At 40.2% G+C, this 19,728-nt stretch overlaps 1 protein-coding gene across 2 annotated transcripts in view; it reads left to right on the forward strand.

Annotated features, from left to right (window-relative positions):
• Positions 1-1,316: 1,316 nt before the first annotated feature.
• Positions 1,317-19,728, forward strand: part of LOC122541118 (probable ATP-dependent RNA helicase ddx6) — a 41,765-nt gene continuing 23,353 nt past the window's right edge. The window contains exons 1-4 of one of the 2 annotated variants that reach the window (XM_043677712.1): positions 1,317-1,486; positions 10,540-10,997; positions 17,101-17,164; positions 19,447-19,551. In XM_043677712.1, coding sequence (XP_043533647.1) covers positions 10,789-10,997; positions 17,101-17,164; positions 19,447-19,551 — 378 coding nt within the window. In that variant the 5' untranslated portion in view covers positions 1,317-1,486; positions 10,540-10,788. Of the gene's footprint in view, positions 1,487-1,679; positions 1,808-10,539; positions 10,998-17,100; positions 17,165-19,446; positions 19,552-19,728 lie in introns of those variants that run through there. The other variant, XM_043677711.1, reaches the window with a different exon arrangement.

Consider the following 19,728-nt stretch of genomic DNA (forward strand, 5'->3'; position numbering starts at 1 on the left):
TCTCAAAAACTTGATTGAGTTTTTTGAAGAAATAACAAAGAGGATTCATGAGGGGAGAGTGATAGATATGATCTATTTGGACTTCAGTAAGGCGTTCGACAAGGTTCCCCATGGGAGACTGGTTAGCAAAGTTAGATCTCATGGAATACAGGGAAAACTACTCTGTTGGATACAAAACTGGCTCAAAGGTAGAAGACAGAGGGTGGTGGTGGAGGGTTGTTATTAGACTGGAAGCCTGTGACCAGTGGAGTGCCACTAGGATCTGTGCTGGGTCCATTACTTTTCATCATTTATATAATTGATTTGGATGTTAGCATAAGAGATATAGTTAATAAGTTTATAGATGACACCAAAATTGGAGGTGTAGTGGACAGCAAAGAAGGTTACCTCAGACTATATCTGTGTCTGGGGGGAGGTAGCTGGGAATGCGATAGGTAGATAAAGGTGAGTGATGGTGACAAGTTGAGTGGAGGGTGGAGTGGACAGGTGGGAAGGAAGACGGATAGTTATGACATGTCAAGAGGGTGGTGCTGAGTTGGAGGACTGGATCTGGGAGAAGGTGAGGGAGGGGAGATGAGGAAACTGGTGAAATCAACATTGATCCTGTGTGGTTGGAGGGTCCTAAGGTGGAAAATAAGGCATTCTTCATCCAGGAATTGGGTGGCTAGAATCTGGTAGTGGAGAAGGCCCAAGACTTGCATGTCCTTGGTGGAGTGGGAGGGGGTGTTAAAATGTTCGGCCATGTTTAGTGTGAGTCCCAGAGATGTTCTCTGAAATGTTCTGCAAGTTTGGTGTCCTGTCTCCCCAGTGTACAGACCATATCAAGAGCAACGGACACAGTAGATGACGTGTGTGGAGGTCAGGAAAATTCTGTCCTGTCTCCCCAATGTAGAAGAGACCACATCGGGAGCAACAACTTCCAGTGGTGCTGACAACCTACGAGTGAACAATAAAAAAATTGTGGTGTTGTTAAACTGGGGCCACTGTAGTTGAGGGAGCAGAAGGGAGGTCATCAAACGGGAGCTCAGAGCACAAAACAAAGCCAACCATTCTTATATTAGTCCCACTACAGCCCTGCATGCTCCTCAAATCTAATGATTATTTAAAATAATCACCTCGAAAAATCGCATTAAACACTCCCGTGGCAAAAAAAAAGTCGATGTTCCAACTTTTGAAAAAATTTTGAGCATTTGTCAGGTATTCTGGAACGGATTGGGGAATTTGAGTGAACATGTAACTGAGACTAACTCTGCGTTTGCTGGGATTGTATTTCCAAACCCTTGCCACATCCTGAGGGAAAATGGAGCTGCCAGGAGAGGGCGCGAACTTGCTGGAATAACAAGAGACTCAACAAACAGCGATAGACATACAGAAAACAAAACAAAATAAATCGTGACAAATCCAGGAAGGGAGAGAGAGAAAACAACAGGCGATCAAGAGCAACAGTAACAAAAAAATTCCCACATTATTAAAGGACAAAGTCAAGGTACACATTGCCATGGGGGAGGGGGAAGCGAAGGAATGGGGAAGATCACGTGACAAGACTATTTTTGCCCAACACGCCACCTATAAACTTAAATTTCATTGTTATACTAACGGCATATTCTGACAGTTCGGAGTTGATTTATCGAGTTTGATGAGGTAACCCAGATGTTTTTTTGGGGTGGGATAGCTTTAAAAGTCGACTGATTGATTCGGGCTCGGCCGATGACGTTGGGCCGAGGGGGAAGACGCCATATTGGAATCGGGCAGACAAAAAAAGCGAATAAACATTAGGCGAATCGGAAAGAAATCGTCGCCATCCAGGGTTTGTTCATCGATGTTCTCTTCTTAGCACTTTTGTTCCAGTGTCAGGGGTTGGGATGTGTTCTTATTTTTGGAAACGGTCGCTTCGCCGCTTTCATTTATAAAGCTGCGTAGGAAGTTGATCATTTTTCCTCTCTTCCGTTGGCCGTTGCTTTGTTGGAAGGCCCGAAATGCTGTGTTTTTCTGTTTTTATTTTAATATGTTTATCCGTGTCTCTTAAAATTTCGTGTTTTGAATCAAGTTTTGTAATACTATGCTTTTTCGCTAAATATACTAAACGTATCTTTATTTACTTAATACACTGTGTAATTTACTTAATTTCTGATTGTGCAGTCGTGGCTTATTTTTGTCTTTTATGAATAATTTTAGGAAGTGTTTGGGTTTGTGGTGTTTCTTTTTCGGGGTGATGGAAGGCAGCCGGAATTTTATTTGTGAGCTGGTGTAAATATTGACCCTTTTCTACCTCACTTCACACTCTTTTTCTTTCCGTCTGCTGGCTGGTAAAAGTACATAAATATTTATCTTTTAACAAACTATTAAATAAAACGCATGGATTTTTGTTTACCCTTTTGAAGATAGATTTTCTAATCCAGTTTGAGTTAGGTTTGTGTCATTGCAATGTAACAGATGGTATTGGGCCTTTAGCGTTTTAAACAATCTCTAAAATATTCCAAAAAAGATAAGAAACTAACGGAAAAATCGTTTGTGAATATTAATGCTTTCTTTAATTCAAATTATAGACTTGTTTCTAAAATTAAAAATGTCTAAGTTGTACTTGCAAGTCTACCTCTTACTGGCTAAGGTTAAATTTTGTAATTAAAGTTTCTATGCCCCCTTGTTTAAGGGCAATTATTACATAAATTTGTTTACATAGCAAACTTTAACAGTGGAATCTTGATTTTTATGTTGTGAATGCAATTGTGCTGTTTAATGTAGACAGAATAAAGTTTTAAAAAAAAGTTACTAAATGTTAGAAAAGTAACGACTAGTTGTACATCACCTTTTTTTTAATGTAGTAAAACATTCCCCAGGCACCAGAATGTTGTTTTGACAATGATATCAAGGCACAATGAGAAATCACCATTGGTAAAGTTTGGACAAGGAGGTGGGTTTTAAGGAGTGTCTCAAAGGAAGCAAATAAGGTAAAAGTTGGAGATTTTGGGAGTGAAATCCAGAATTTAGTCTCAATTTGTTGATCAGCTTCTTTTGATTCTTCCACTCCCTGTTTAACAGGCAGGGCAATTTAATTCAAAATTGAGTGTTCAATCTCTTTTTACATAACCATGTTTGTTTTTGGAAGACTGATTATTGGTTGGAATAGATTGTACAGGCTATTACTTTTTGAAGTTGTCTAACTTAAATTCCATTTGAATAAGAAATGCCTTCTGATTTGGTCAAGGTGTTTATTTCAACTATAAGACTCAAGTTCTGGAGGCAGAAATGATTGAGTTATATTTTCTATTCAATGTTAACTATCTCTTTAACTTAGGTGGCTCAGTGGTTAGCACTGCTGCCTGTCAGCACCAGTGTCCCAGGTTCGATTCCAGCCACGGGTCACTGTCTGTATGGAGTTTGCACATTCTCCCTGTGTCTGTATGGGTTTCCTCCGGGTGCTCTGGTTTTCTCCCACAATCCAAAGATGTGCAGGTCAGGTGAATTGGCCATGCTAAATTGCTCATAGTGTTAGGTGCATTAGTCAGAGGGAAATGAATCTGGGTGGGCTACTCTTCAGAGTTGGTGTGGACTGGTTGGGCTGAAGGGCCTGTTTCCACACTGGAGGGAATCTAATCTAATTTTTTTAGAGTAATGCTGTTTAAATCATTGTAAAGTCAGCAGTTAATCCAGTGTTTGGTACAGATGTGTTTAACTTTACAACAATTTGTAATAACCAAAATAGCTACCTACTTAACTACCAATGTGTAAAGGGCAAAGCTATTTGTCTATTCCATTGTAAAAAGAGCTAATGGGAGGTTTTAATGTTTAATAACCTGTGTCCAATGCAGTATTGTACTTGATGTAAATTGGATAAATTATTTGGCTGGCAAAAATGGGCAAGCTATTTGGGTGTGAAAAAGGTGACAAAGTAATTTGAAATTCTCATTACTGTACATAAAATATGCTGCAGGCCTTTTGGCCTGACCTGTCTATGCCAGTCTTAATACTCCACAAGACCCTTCCCATCGCTACCTACACTAAATCTATTATTATAAACTCTCTCATGCCTGTCTAGCGCTATCCATAGATACATCTAATCACTTCCTTCAACCACTCCTTGTGGTTGTGCTTTCCAGGTTCTGGCCTTGTTCTTTAGAAATTTTTCTGAATTCCCTATTAGATTTCTTAGGAAAACCAACTTGTATTGATGGCCTCTGGTTATGCTTTTCACCAGCAGCCAGAATCATTCTGTCTCTCCACTACTTTAATATGATAAATTTAGGTAGACTTTTAGTTCACCTCTTAATTGTGTCTTGTCATTTTCTGATATTTGTGTATTATTTTTGCACATATATTCTCCTACATAATCAAGGTACCAAGGCTCCCAATTCCTGCATCTGTGTGTCCTGTCCTGCCCTTATGCCTCTGGATCAAGGATGACTTGATTTCTCTCTAGTTTGACAGATTTTGAGATAGCTGAAGTCTGACTTTTCTGTCACATGCAAGGCAATTGATGCTTGATGAGTAGGAAGATAATTGTTTCAGAAGTTTGATACATTTCCTGAATTCTTTTTGCCTCTGTTCCTGACTTGAGTTTGCTGACTTCCTAAAAGAACGTTGGTCACATGCCAGGGTTTCCTTTTGAGTTAGTAGTTTTGCTTGACCTCGGGCATGCGGAAATCAGGTCCTGCTCAGATTGGTTTCGAACGATTAGTGTTACGATGGGCATCTTGGTTTGGCTTTCTTGCCGCTAGATTTGGAGGATCCTGTAAAGGCACCTATAGTGGAACAACAAACACTTTGGGGTCCCTGTTGTATGTAATGCAAAACTATAAAGCATGTAGTAACTTGAGGATCATTGCTACCTGGTAAATTGTAACCTTTTAGTCTTGGATGAGAAATTATGGTCCTCAAATAGGCTTCCTTCCCTAGCCACCTACAAAAGACAGATTCCAATCCTAACATTGGAGAGGATTCTTCTCTTAAATTCTCTTCCAGCTGGTTTGTTATTGATCTAGAGCCTTTCCTCCTAATGACTCCATAATTGTTTAAGGCGAACTGTACAATTATACTTTTTTTGTTGTATTGTGTAGTAAAAATAGTGATGCAAAAGTAACCATATAACATGTTGGAGCATGTCATGACTTGGATGTGATGTGGTGAGCTTTCTTAGGGAAGTTGATTCTCATTGCTAGGTTTGATGTGTGGAATTTGAAGAACCATTCAGGGATATTCTGACACTCTTAGAAGTTTTATGTGCTGTTGCAAATCCAGCTGGCATGCCTGAAAGTTTTAGAAGTTTACATATTGGGAGCAAAAGCAGTTTTTTTTTAAACATTGATTTATGGGATGAGGGTGTCACTGTTAGGTCAGTATTTATTGCCCATCTCTACTTGTCTAGAGGGCAGTTAAGAGTGAACCACATTGGGTGTGGGCCAGACCAAGTAAAGACAGCGGTTTCCTTCCCTAAAGGGCATCAATGAACTAGATGGGCTTTTCCAAGAATCGCTATTCGATTTAGTGATTCCTTTCTAATTCACTACCTGTGTGGTGGGATTCAAACCCAAGTCCCAGGTCATTATCTGGGTCTCTGGATTAATAGTCTAGTGATAATACCACAAGGCCATTGACTAGTGCAGATCTGCCCCCTATTTGTGTTTTCTTTAAAATTAGTTCAGCAGTGTTAAGTCAGTGGCTCACTTCAAATCGTGATTGATCAGTTTAGTCACAATGGATGCTGTGAAATTAAATTGTGACAAATCAAGTGTTGCTACAATAGACCTAGTGACCTAAAAGACACAGGATGATAGGTGGCAATGTTGTTTTTTTTAGTGAGATATGGATGGCAAGTGTCTGACATTTTTTATAATGGAACAATACACAGTTAGACCTTGGAGAGGGTGCAGAAGTTATCAGAATGGTAACAGGGATTTAGGACTTCAGTTATGCAGGGAGGCTGGAGTTGTTCTTGAACATATTAATCTTTTCTTTAATAGCGGTGTTCAGAACTGTGGATTTAGTGAATAAACTATTTCTAGCGGTCAGTTAGCAGAAAAAGTGACCGAAGGAAATGTTTTCAAGTGTTGTTGTGATCTGGAGCAAACTGTTTAAAAATTAGATGGAAATATATTAACTTTTCAAAATGTGAATACTTAGAATTTTTTTGGGAAAGGGCGGTGGAGAAGGTTAGTGGAATAAACTTTTTCAGAGCTAGCACGAAAATAGCGGAATGACTAGCTATCTTTATTATCTTCCTATAATTTGATATTTTTCCATTGTGGAAAGCATGTATTGATGATCACTGAATTGTACAGTGCAGAAAACCATTCAGCCCACTTTGTGTAAGTCAGTCCCTGAAAGAGCGTGTCACCTAGTGTTCTTCTCTTGTACCTCTTGTTCTTCTTTTAAAGTAATCATCTAATTCCTTTCCAAATGCCTCTACACTCCCACTTCTACCCCAAGCTTAGACGGTACAATTCAGACCCTGACCCATGTAAAAGCGCTTCCTTCCATTGCTTTTGCTTATACATTGTTGTTTTTTAAATTTGTATAAGTCATAGTGAATGAGACACTTTTTTCACTTTGCTTGCTCCGTCCAGACCCCTCAGACACGGAATACTTCAACGAGATCGCCTCTCTGCTTTCTATTTTCTAAGGAGAATAGTTCCAATTTGAATTATCTTCAGGACTAAAATTCTTCATCCCTGCAATCATTTTTGTAAACCTCTTCACCAATATCACCAGTGCTTTCACGTGCTTTCTAAAGTGTACTAACCAGAACTGTACACAAATATTTTATCTAAAGCTGAAATGCAATTTAGGTTCAACATAAACTCCTTGCTCCTGTGCTTTATCTCTCTATTAATAAAGTCTATAATACTGTGCTTTATTAAGTGTGTCCTGTGCCTTCCAGTGATGTGTGCAAATGCTGCCAGGTCACACTGCTTCTGCGTCCACTTCAAAGTTATAAACTTTTATGTTCTTTCCAAAATGCATCAGCCCTCTTGAGTATAAAATGTTGTCTACCACCTATCTGTCCACAGCAACCTGGCTCGTCATTTGAAGGTTCTGTGTTGTCCTCAGTTTATAATGCTTCCAGTTTTGTAACACTACAGATTTTGAAAGTATTCTCTATATCCTAAGGCACTTCATCATTTTTATATTGGAAAAGAAAAGGTCCCAGCACAGATCCTTGAAGAAGCCCCCCACCCCCCCGCCCAGAAAATATCCACGGACTGTTGCTATCTCCTTCCTATCACTTGCTGTTCTCTCATTGTTGGTATTGTCCCTTTTTTTAATTTCAAGTGTCTGACTTAGTATTCAAATGTTTTGAGTGGAACTGGATTATATGCCTTCTGGGAATCCTGATGAGTATCATCAGCATCAAACCCTTCTCTTAATGTTATGAATCTTGAAAGGATTCAGAAAAGTTTTTTACAAGGATGTTGACAGGGTTGGAGGGTTTGAGCTATAGGGAGATGCTGAATAGAACATAGAATAAGGTAAGTCTATGTTCTATTTTCCCTGAAGCAATGGAGGGTGAGGGGGTGACCTTACAGAGGCTTATAAAGTCCATGAGGGCAATGGATAGGGTCTTTGGGGGAGTCCAGAACTAGAGGGTATAGGTTTAGGGTGAGCGGGGAAAGATTTAAAAAGGACCTAAGGGGCAGCTTTTTCACGCAGAGGGTGGTGCATGTATGGAATGAGCTGCCAGAGGAAGTGGTGGAGGCTGGTACAATTACAATTAAAAGGCATCTGGATGGGTATATGAGTAGGAAAGATTGAGAGAGATGGGCCAAGTGCTAGCAAATGGGGCTAATTAATTTAGGATGTCTGGTCAATGTGGACGAGTTGGACCGAAGGGTCTGTTTCCATGCTGTATAATTCCAATTATGTCTGTCATAATATGTCTGAACTGGTTGGTGATTGTTACGGGGTTGGGTGGGGGGAGGAGGTGATTAGTTAAATATGGAAACCAAGACTGGACACCTACTCCAGATGTAATTTCATCAAGACCATGTACAAGGGAAGTAAACTGTTTGGGTGCTGGGAAGATTGGTTTCCAGATGGCTAGGAGGGAGGGGTAGGATGATAGATGGGTAGAGGGTGCCAGTTGGGAATGGTGCAGGATACAATAGAGAGAAAGTGAGGGCTGCAGATGCTGGAGATCAGAGCTGATACATTAGGGCAGGCAAGTGTTTAGAGTAGGTCAGGATGTTCTGGAGAAATAATCTTGGGTGAGAGGACGGTAGGTGTTGAGTTTGGGTGGTTCAGGTTGACACAGCAAAGGCGTTGGGCCTGGTTGGGGGAGAGGGGTCACATTACGGCCAGGCAGGCAGGGGAATGGATGGTCACTTCAGTACCTGGGGTATTGGCTGGGTCTGCTGGCAGAATGGATTTGGGGATCGGTCAGGTTATGGTAGAAGTATGTGGATTTGGGTTCAGATCAAGGGCAGGGTGTGTAGGGACCTGGTTTTGGAAGTGGGGGTTGTTTGGGGTGTGAAAAATCTGGCGGATTACTGGTCTTAACCTTTCTGGAGTGACTTTTACTGAACTTCACCTGAACCATCCAGTGCCTACTATTTTTACGTGTGGTGTAATTGCCCAGTGGGAAATGCAATTTTCTGGGCAGTTTCTTCAGAATGTGCTACAGTGGGATTCTGTAGGGACCTCTTGCACAACTGCAATCAGTGCTTGCAATATGACTGCCTGATCAGTGTAAAATCTGCCCTCTTGGTTCAGTACTTCTAGCTGTCATTCTTAACCCAACCCAACCTCTCAAGGAATCCCTGCATTCTCGGGATCAATAAAGTGTTACATCTCTGGACTGCTTCCAGTCGCAGACTATCTTCCCTTTAGATAAGGACCCCAAAACTGTACATAGTAATGTAGGTGTGGTCTGACTGATGCCTTGTATTGTTCTAGCAAGACACCAATTTTTAGGCTCCATTTCCTCCCCCCAATTTAACTGTGAGCTTGTAGATTAAAATTGTTTGCTTGAAGTCAGATTTGAGAAACCAATCTATTGAGAGTATTGTAGGACTGGATGGGTTAGAGATGCTGATTCCATGAGGTATTTAAAATATAATGAGCACTTTTTTAAAAAATAAGTTTGCTTAACTGGAAACCAAGATGATTCAGCAAGGTTCGGTGATGCACAAGTGGGACTGTGTAAATTAGGATGCGGGAATAAGCTTTGATTTCCTGATTAAAGTAAAATGTGAAAGTCCAGACTGGAATATTTACATATGGAAATTGGCACTGATTTTGGATGACTAGCAGGATAGGGAAATTTGTGAAAGACCCTTGGAAGCTTGGCCTGGCAATCTGGGGAAGGAAGAGAAATGGCAGAGGCAGCTGACCTGAAAGGCTTCATGGTGGTGACAAGTCAATAGGTGAGGAAACAGGTGAATGATTTTAAAAACTAGGTTTACAATAGAATTTGTTGATTTTTGCATCAGAATAATGAGAGGAAGAGTAGGCCATCTGGCCCATTGAGCCTGCTCTGCCATTCAGTAAGATAATGGCTGATCTTTTCATGGACTCCTCTCCACTTATATGCCTTGGGATAGCCTTGGGATAAAACAGTTTTGACAGATGCAGAAGTGGCTCTGGTCAAGCCAGATGAGTAAGTATTTTTTCTCTAAGCTGTGTGGCCATGCAGTTTACTTTTGAGGGTCTGTGTATGCCAACTGCTGCAGGTCCCAGCAATGACTTCAAATTTCAGAAGTTGCTGTATGGATCTCTGAAGTCCACCCAGAAGAAGACGCAATTCGAAAAAACATAGGTAGTGAATAACCAAACCAGTTGTCCGGGATATTCACTCAAGCATGTGTTCTTGCACATAAGGGAGTGGCAGTGCTAGGGGCTAGGATGTGTGTAATGGTTGTACTGGGATTAGGGCATCAAAAGTAGGGATGATTTTGCCCAAGCTTGGGCCATGATTAATAAATCAGAGGAAAAATGATGGTCTGGTCTGATAGTTCCGTTCTTGTGTTATAAGAAAATCACGCATATTAGCCACACCATTTTAACTTGATAGGGTTGCAATCTTGTTATAGTCAATACAGGGAAGGAAAGTTAGCCTTCTATAAATAACTGGCTAAGTTCTTCGATCGCATTAAAGTCTATTAGCCTATTGAAGAAACACACGGTATAGTAGAACCGACTGTAGTTCAGTTAATTAAATGTGGGGCTGCCCTGTGTATGCAATCCAAACTTTGTAATTGTCTTCTGTTTGTGTGGAGTGGTTGGCAATGCTTCTGTTTTCACCTGCAAGTAAAGAAATGGAGTTGGTCAAAACATGCATTTGCTGTTCTCCCACTAGTGGCATGGCTTCAAAACCTAGGAAAGAACAAGGAGGACAATGCATTTCGGTGTTCAAAGTATGACTTTTATAAACAGTGTATTGAGAATGTTGAACCTTGTAACTAATAATAATGACCTCTAGTTTAAAAGTAAACTTTATTCAGGCAGTCATTAGACTGAACTTTGCCAAAGAATGGAAAAGCTACTGTTCCGGTGAATTATGCTCCAGCACTCCGATTTAGGTCCGTTAACTTTTTTTTTGTATTGCAGGTGGAAGTGAATATGCGCACAATCTTTTATGGAAAAGGATTTATGTGAAAAGTATTGTCTAATAAGCATCAGTGCAAGTGACTGCTTGACTTTTTAAGACTCATACGAGTGCTTGCCTTGATTGCAACAAAGGACTCGTATATATTGAGCAGACTTTATTATCTCTTCATTTGAAGAGGTTTAAACTATTACAGTTTCTGTATGAACCTTGGGCTGTAAACTGAAACTGCATATAAACATATAAATACAATGACCACAGCCAGGACGGAAAATCCCGTTATCATGGGTTTGTCTACTCAGAACGGGCAGTTGAGAGGCCCACTGAAACCCAGTGCAGGCCCAGGAGGGATGCCGTCGCCACAAGTCTCTCAGACCAACCAACAGCTACAGCAGCTGAAAAATGCCAGCACACTTAATGGCACTCAGCAGCAAGCACATACAACCAGCAGTACTATTAAGTAAGTCGCTTTTGAACTATTCACTATTCTGATTTTGAGAAAAGCTTGTCAATTTTGCCTTTTTGTATCTAATTTTATATCTAATTATATCTAATTTTCATCTAGAAGTGGGTTTCTTATTTATTGCTGTTTGGGATGTTGTCCCTGGGATCAAATGTGTTAGACCAAAAAAATTTAAGTTGGAATGACCATGTGAAATAATTCACACCTGTAATTAACATTTTAATAACAGGGAAATGTGGCAAATGGATGTAGGTTTGCTCGCTGAGCTGGAAGGTATATTTTCAGACATTTCGTCACCATACCAGGTAACATAGTCAGTGAGCCTCCGGATGGAGATGTTACCTAGAAGCGTTTGAAAATGAACCTTCCAGCTCAGTGAGCAAACCTACATCCAGAACCTCAACCTGAGCTACGAATCTTCTCCAAACTTGCTAAGTGTGACAACTGTTAATGTATTCATATAATCCAGTTTGGTGGTATTAGCTGACCCAAAAATATTGGGCAGGGCGTCCGGGAGAGCTCGCTTGCTCTTCATTTGAAATAGTGTCTGCAATCTTCAGTGCTGTCAGGTGGTACATAGTACTTTGGTTTAACATCTCATCTAAGAGCAGCATTTCCACTGTATTCCATTAGAATGTGGTTATTTTCAAAACCCATACAGAAAAGAGTTGAAACAAAATTATCTAGTCAGCTTTTCTCAACTGCTGTCCTTGTGGCAATTTATAGAAGGCTTTGTAGAAACCCATGATGCAGGTAAACAATTAGGAGAAAGTGTAGACTGCAGGTGCTGGAGAGTCAGTCAAAGTGTGGTGCTGGAAAAAACACAGCAGATCAGGTAGTATCTGATGAGAGTAGAGTCAACATTTTGGGCTTAAGCCCTTCATCAGGAATGTTCTGATGAACGGCTTATGTCTGAAACATTGACTCTGCTGTCCTGTTGATATTGCCTGATCTGCCCTGCTTTTCCAGTGCCACGCTTTCTGACTCTGCAGGTAAACAATTGTTAGTATGGGGAATGAGCTAGGAAATTGAATTTAAATTAACTGCTTATTATAGAAATATATGCATATTGGGCCAATGGGCCTTTCTCTGTACTGAAATATTTAGTCCTGTAATCACTGCTGAGTCTCAAACAAGATGACAAATCCCTTTTTTCTGTTGATTTGCTTTAGTCAATTTTGATTCCCCTTCTCCACCCCTCGTACATTGGGGAAGCATTTTGATTTAGTTGAATACTGTCAATACTGATTAATTTCCAAACCCATATCCTAAACAAGTTATCCTGTTCTGAAGTGAAACTTCAGTTTCTAAAGGAAGTCAGGAATTTTGGTTAGTGTCAAAGATTGCATAAACTGTTTAACACCACCTTGATAGTAACTTGAAAGTTACCTTTTTTAGAAATGAAACACTTTGTGTTGCCTTCTGCCCACTTGTGTGTAGTCACAACTTATGCATTGTTCCAATCAGCTGTATTTCAATATTGCTAATTGATCTGGTGAATCTGATTGTAGAGACCATTCTTTCCTCGTTCATATATCATCTGTGTATATTTAGAATTGTAGAACTCATTGCTATTAGCATTTGTTCTGTCCACATCCAATCCAACCTCTTGACATTTTGTGCACTTGCAGTAAAATTCCATTGGTGCTTGTAGCTGAACTTTGTATCTCTTAACATGGCTTGGGAAAGGAGAGCCTAGCTAACAAAGTTGCCAAGCACTTTGAAGGGATAAAAGTTATCTGATCTGTCTGCTTGTGCTCTTTTCAGCAGTCACTGTATTCTTTTGTCTATAATTATCAAAAGTAATAAAATTATAGGTCCAATCTTCTATTCTCAGCCTTGTTGAAGTCAACTAATGTAGTACAGAGAAGTCAGACACTTACAGCACAGTGCCACACTAATTTGCTTGCTTAGGCACTGCCCTCTGTACAAATTCCCTTGGGTATGGAAGTTACTCTATTATTTATATTTTAAAAATTATTACATTGTAGATCTTGATAGTACAAGCAGTGCAAGTACTATGTAAAATATCATTCATAACTTTACTGTTTTATACTGTGGCACAAGTTTTACAGACCGTTGATCAGTTATAATGTAATCGAACCTAATACACATTTAATATATATTGATTTTAAAATCTTCAGTTTTGAATCAAAATTTACACAAGTATAATATTGAATGCTGTATCTTTATAATTGAGGAAATTTTCTGTTAAAAGGAAATGAATATTTGCGTCAGATTTGAAATTCGGTTGCTTTTGATTGTTTGCAGTTATACCTACTAAAGCTCTGTGATTTCACTTAATGATTACACTTGTCTCTTACCTTTTGGATAGTACTGTAATCACAGAATTGTTATGGTGCTGAAGTCTGTTCAGCCCATTGTTCCGGTACTGTTTCTCTGACTTGATGCCATTTTCTCATACCGCTTGCATATTGGAAGGATATTTAAATAGAAACCATGCCCTCTTAAATGTGTTGATTTTGAATTTTCCTCCACCATAATTCCAAGCAGTGTATTCCAGACCCTAATTACTTAGATTGTAATATGAATTTTTCTTTATTTGCTTAAATTTATCTTCTATTGTGTGCTGTCCATCTCCATCCCTTTTTTGAGAGGGAACAGTTTCTCTATCTCCCCTGCCCAGCCCCCCTCCTTGAGACTTTGAAAATTATTAAAGCTTCATTTTCTCCCAAAGGAAACTGTCCTAACATCTTGTCTGTCTTCATTGCTGACCTGTCATCCCCGGAACCATTCTCGGAAATCTCCTGTGCGCACAAGCTACTGCATTCTTATCCTTCCTGTACTGTGATGCTCAGATCTGTACACCATTTTTCAGCTGGAGTCTTAACTAGTGTCTTAAGTTCAGCATAATCTCCTCCTGTACTTTAGACCCCTATTAAAACCTAGCCTGCAGTTTGCTTTAACTGCTCACTCTAGTCAGTGTGCTACATTTTAGTGACATACGCATACACATTCAGGTGTCTCTGCTCCTGCAGACCCTTCAAAGTGGCACCCTTTACTTCATACTGTTCCTGATCTTCCTAAATAAGATTTACCACCTCCCGCTCTCCACATTTGAGCTTCAACTGCCACTTGTCTGCCTACTGATTTGTAAGTATCTTTCTTATAGCTTTTACACTGTCCAGCTCTCTTTTGTGTTCATCTGCAAACTTGGAAATTACCCCCTTCGGGCATGAAGATCTAATTATTATCAGGAAAAGGTAACAGTCTGAAATCGGCCCCATGGAGAGTTTCATTGTAACCTCCTCTGGTCTGAAAGATATCCATTAATCAATACTCTGCTTCATATACCTCATCCAGTTTTGTGGCAATGTTGCTCCTATCTCCTTTTGTTTCCTGAGCTATATCTTTACTTAAGTCTGTTCCACTGTATTGAATGCCTTTAGAAGTTCATGTGCACCACATTATTAGCATTATTCTAACTATCTCTGTTACCTCTTCAAAAAACAATCCAAGTTGGACACAATTCGGAAGACCCAGTATGTTTTTCTTGACTCTAAATAGCCATGTGGTAAAATGTGGGTTATTCTGAATAATTGTTTTCAAGGAGTTGCTTCACTATTGAAATTAAACACTGCTTTTATTTGAAAAGGTAGTCAAGGTTCTGTTGATTCTAAGATCTGAAACAAATGAAAAGGGCTGAAGAAGCTCAGGTCTGGCAGCAACTGGAGAAAGAGTTAATGGAACTCTAGTCAGTGAACTCACTGTTAACCCTAGCATTGCAATCTTTTGAACAAAGGTGTTATATTTAGAATTCTGACATAGAGGACTGCGGATAGAACATAGAGAACATAGAACAGTACAGCACAGAACAGGCCTGGACTGGGAAAAGCACAGCAGGTCAAGCAGCATCAGTGAAGGGGAGTCGATGTTTCACGTCAGAACCTTTCATCAGGACTGGGGAAGGGGGCTAAGAAATGGAGGAGATGGTGTGGCTGGGAGGAAGGTGGGTGGAGTGGTGATATGTGGATGTAAGTAGATGTCTGATTGGTCAGTGGGAAGGGTGGAACAGATAGGAAGGAGGATGGACAGATTGAGGCAGGGTGGGGGGGGTGCTGGGCGTGAGGTGTGGAGATTTTGGATGCAGGTGAATCCTATGTTAAGGCTGTAAGTTTGTAAGCTCCTGAGGCAGAAGATGAGGTGTTCCTCCTTCAGTTTGCGTTTGGCCTTGTTGTGACGGTGGATGAGGCCCAAGATGGGCATGGTGTCGGGAGAGGTTGAAATGGCTGGCAACCACAAAGTGAGGTTGATTGGAGTATATGGACCATAAATGTTCCCTTTACTGGTTTGCACTCGATCCCTCTGATTTGTAGAGGAGACCACATTGGAAGCAATAGGTGCAAACCCTGACTGCCCACACCTCCCATGGCTGTCCAAGGTCATAAAGAATCTTCAATTTTGGCAGATTCAAATGCTTTTTCTTTAACTTGATTTGCTCCGGGTATGGTCTCCTCTACATCAGAGACTGAGCGCAAACTCAGTAACCAGTTCAGAGTGTTTAGGGCGCATAGGTTCCAGTCAACCCCATTGTCTGTCTGGCAGCCAGCCATTTCAGCCCCCTGATGACATGTCCATCCTGGGCTGCCACCACTGTTTAAAATAAAGTCACATGCAAACTGAAAGAAAAGCACCTTATCGTCTTCTGGAGCTTCGAGCCATAGGGCCTTAACATAGAATTCAACAGCTTCCAAATCTCCTCACTCCCCACCTCATCCCTCCCTCTCCACTCCACCCCTTTTTAACCTGACCCAACCTGTCTGTCCTTCCCACCTATCCGCTCCACTCTCTTTTCACTTCTCTGCTGTGCTTTTACCAGTTTCACACTCTTTATTGACAGTATTTGGAATTCTCCCAGTCTTGTGGCACCATCTCCTGAATCTAAACAAGTTTGAAAGATTTCTGGGGTCTTTTGCGAATTTCATTAACTTTCCTCTAATATTGGATGCATCTCATCCAACCCTGATACCTTGTCAATTTTAAATATTGGCAGTCTATCACTGCCTCCTCCTCACCAATTAACAGCTCTTCTAGTGTGTGCATATCTTCCCTTGTCACCGTGCCTGGGCCCCAACTGTTTCCTTAGGAAAGATAACAATAAGGTCCTTTTTTTTTAAAATGCACCTCGGCCATGATTAAATCCCTTTTCAGTCAGTCCAACTTTTCTCTAACCTTTTTTTAACTGTATATACGTCTTTAGACTTTTTTGGCTTCCTTTTTTGTTAGCTGCTGGTCGTTCTTTTGACACTTATTTGCTTATTCACCTCCTCTGAGCCCGTATTCATCTTTGTTCTCAAATCTATTTTCTACTTGACACTTGTCATAAACACTTTTCTGTCTCTTCTAGAGTACCTATTTTTGTGTCTGTCTTCAGATGTGATTTTGGAGTCGTTCTTCTAATGCATCCTTAGTATTTTCGTTCTCTGAAGCTGTTGAAGAACTCTTTCTGCAGCACTGCAGTGCTCTACTCGATCAGTACTGCCATCCACCTTTTTTTTTCACTTATTGAACACATTTGTTTTAAGGACCATTCAACATCCAGCTCTGTCTTTTCTCGAGCCATATCTGTTATAGTTCCAGTATTATGTGGCTATCTGCCTATGTGCCCTTAATCTGTGGTGTCACCACTTCTCTGACTATGCTATCCTTGTAGCTTTCACCTCTGATGCAACTGGAAGTCCTAAACTTAAAGCTCAAACTTGCGCAGCTAGTAATATTTGTGCTCATGTCCTTGACTAGGTGGCAACGCTTGTTGAATACCTGTATTTTACTTGCTCAAATTACCCTGTCACTCTAAACCATTTGTAGTAACCTAGCACCAGAAAATGTCCATTTTTAAAAATAACTTGCTCAAAAATTCCTGACTTTGAAAGAGTCCTTACAAGAGCACCTTCAACCTCTATTCATCTGAGCATATTGTAAGTTCTTGCAATAAATTTTAACATCCCCTCTTGCCTCCCTCTGCACAAATTCCCACTTTGCATCAAATTTCCTGAATACCTACTGTCTTATTCTGGTATAGTTTGATTGTGTGCCCCTTTTTAAATATGTAAATATTTATGTAATTTTTTTCACTCAGACCAGGTGATGACTGGAAGAAAAGTTTAAAATTACCTCCAAAAGACAGGAGGATGAAAACTTCGGTAAGGGAGAATAAAATTCCATCTGATCTCTACTTGGAATTGTTTAAACTCTGGTCTGTTTGTACCTTTTTAAAGAAATTGTTAATCATTGCAATGTTAACTATGATTATAGTGATTGAGGTTTATTTTCAAGATAAACCCCTTTTTGTTTTCTTCCTTAACCCCTCTGCCAACCAAATATTATAGAGACACAAACCTCTTGATTTCAGATTCTGATTATAATTCCTCTCCCTTTTTTTTTATACTAAACTATTTCATTTGCACTGGAGAATTTGTCTGTGAATGTGGAAATGTGTTTTGGCATGCTAGTAATAATGCCACTCCTAATGTTAGAAATTCAGTCACTGCTGTTATCACTGCTCAAAAGGAAGTTTGGACTCTAGTTCCCATGTCATGATGTGCTCACTTCTAATCCTTCTACACTTTTCATAAATGGAGAAAAATTAGTTTGTTGCTTTGTCATACTCTATTATCATCTTATGCAATGTGGCATAGTTTCAATGCTTTTGAATAGGCAAATTTGTCATTCACTTCAATGAGGATTGCTTAGTTGCTATGTCAAATTCAGTCACTGCTGTTATCACTGTGCTCAAAAGGAAGTTTGGACTCTAGTTCCCATGTCATGATGTGCTCACTTCTAATCCTTCTACATTTTTCATAAATGGAGAAAAATTAGTTTGTTGATTTGTCATACTCTATTATCATCTTATGCAATGTGGCATAGTTTCAATGCTTTTGAATAGGCAAATTTGTCATTCACTTCAATGAGGATTGCTTAGTTGCTATGTCAGTGCTTTATCTTGTGCAAATAGGTGGTGGGGGAAAGGAGTGTGATGCTGATGTTTCTCTTCAACTTAATTGTATACAGAACATTCACTTGAAACTGCAAGTAAAATTGGGAGAATTGATAATGTGGTACTAGAACAGCATTGATGGAGTATGTATAAATCAAAGGATTTGGATGATTTTGAAGATAGCAAGCCTAAACTTCAATTATTTGTTCTTTATACATCTTACAAAAAGGGTGGTTAGTTTCTGTTCAGTTTGTGCACTTCTGACTGCAGTGACTGCTAGGAGAACTTGGCCGTTGTGTTAGCATTAGCAAGGTGCTGAATTTGATATTGCGGTCTCTATTGGTAAGCATGATATGGCGGTGCCAGTGTTGGACTGGGGTGGACAAAGTTTAAAAATCATAAAATTGCTCTGAAAGCTTGTACTTTTTTAAATGAACCTGTTAGACAAGAACTTGGTATTGTGATTTTTAACTTTCTAATGGTATGGTTATAAGTAATTGAGATATTTACTTCCTAGATTTAAGTGCATCGTATAGTTTGAAGCATGTGAAATTCTACTTCTGAAAAACTCGTAGATTTTGTTGACTGAGCAGTAAGGCAGTTATATTATCTTTGTCTTCAGAATGTCAGTTTCAGATACCACTCCTTAATTCCAGTCCTGGATTTAGCTCACTTTAAGAGTTTGTTTTAATCCGTGTAAGTAGGTTATAGTATCTACAATTGAACCATAGGCAAAGCAGTCAACGGTAAGAGGACAGTGTGGTTGGCACAGCTGCCTCAGTGCTCGGGACCTGGGTTCGATTCTAGCCTTGGGCGACTGTCTGAGTGGAGTTTGCACATTCTCCCAGTGTAAAGATTAGATTAGATTAGATTACTTAGTATGGAAACAGGCCCTTCGGCCCAACAAGTCGACACCGACCCGCCGAAGCGTAACCCACCCATTCCCGTACATTTACCCCTTTACCTTACACTACGGGCAATTTAGCATGGCCAATTCACCCGACGTGCACATCTTTGGACTGAGAGGAAACCGGAGCACCCAGAGGAAACCCACACAGACACGGGGAGAATGTGCAAACTCCACACAGTCAGTCACCTGAGTCGGGAATTGAACCCAGGTCTCTGGCGCTGTGAGGCAGCAGTGCTAACCACTGTCCCACCGTGCCGCCCACTTGGTTTCCTCCCACAATCCAGAGATGTGCGGGTCAGATGAATTGGCCATGCTAAGTTGACCGTCGTGCAGGTTAGGGGTATTAGTTGGGTATGGCAATGGGTCTGGGTGGGTTACTCTTCAGAGCGTAGACTTGTTGGGCCAAAGGGCCTATTTCAACACTGTGTAGGGATTCTAATTCTATGAAATGACAAAATATGCTTTATATACTGATTTTTGCATATATACAGATCAGAATTGGGTTGTTTGGCTTGCATTTGATAACTCCACTTAGTGCCTGTGGGTACTTTTCAATCTTGTTTCTTGCCTTTGTTTAGGATGTAACAGCCACGAAAGGAAATGAATTTGAAGATTACTGCTTGAAGCGTGAGTTGCTAATGGGCATTTTCGAAATGGGCTGGGAGAAACCGTCACCAATCCAGGTGTGTAAGCACTTTCTTTAATCTATTTGACAGGATACTAGAGAGCTTTACTAAGGAAATTGAAACTGGGTTAGAGCTGTGTTTACTGTATCATAGAACATAGTGTGTCACAGTGAAGTGCAGGCCCTTTGGCCCTCTGTTGCGTCGACCTGTGAAATTAATCTGTTCCCCACCTAA

Source organism: Chiloscyllium plagiosum, chromosome 36 (assembly GCF_004010195.1).
Source record: "Chiloscyllium plagiosum isolate BGI_BamShark_2017 chromosome 36, ASM401019v2, whole genome shotgun sequence".
NCBI lineage: Eukaryota > Metazoa > Chordata > Chondrichthyes > Orectolobiformes > Hemiscylliidae > Chiloscyllium > Chiloscyllium plagiosum.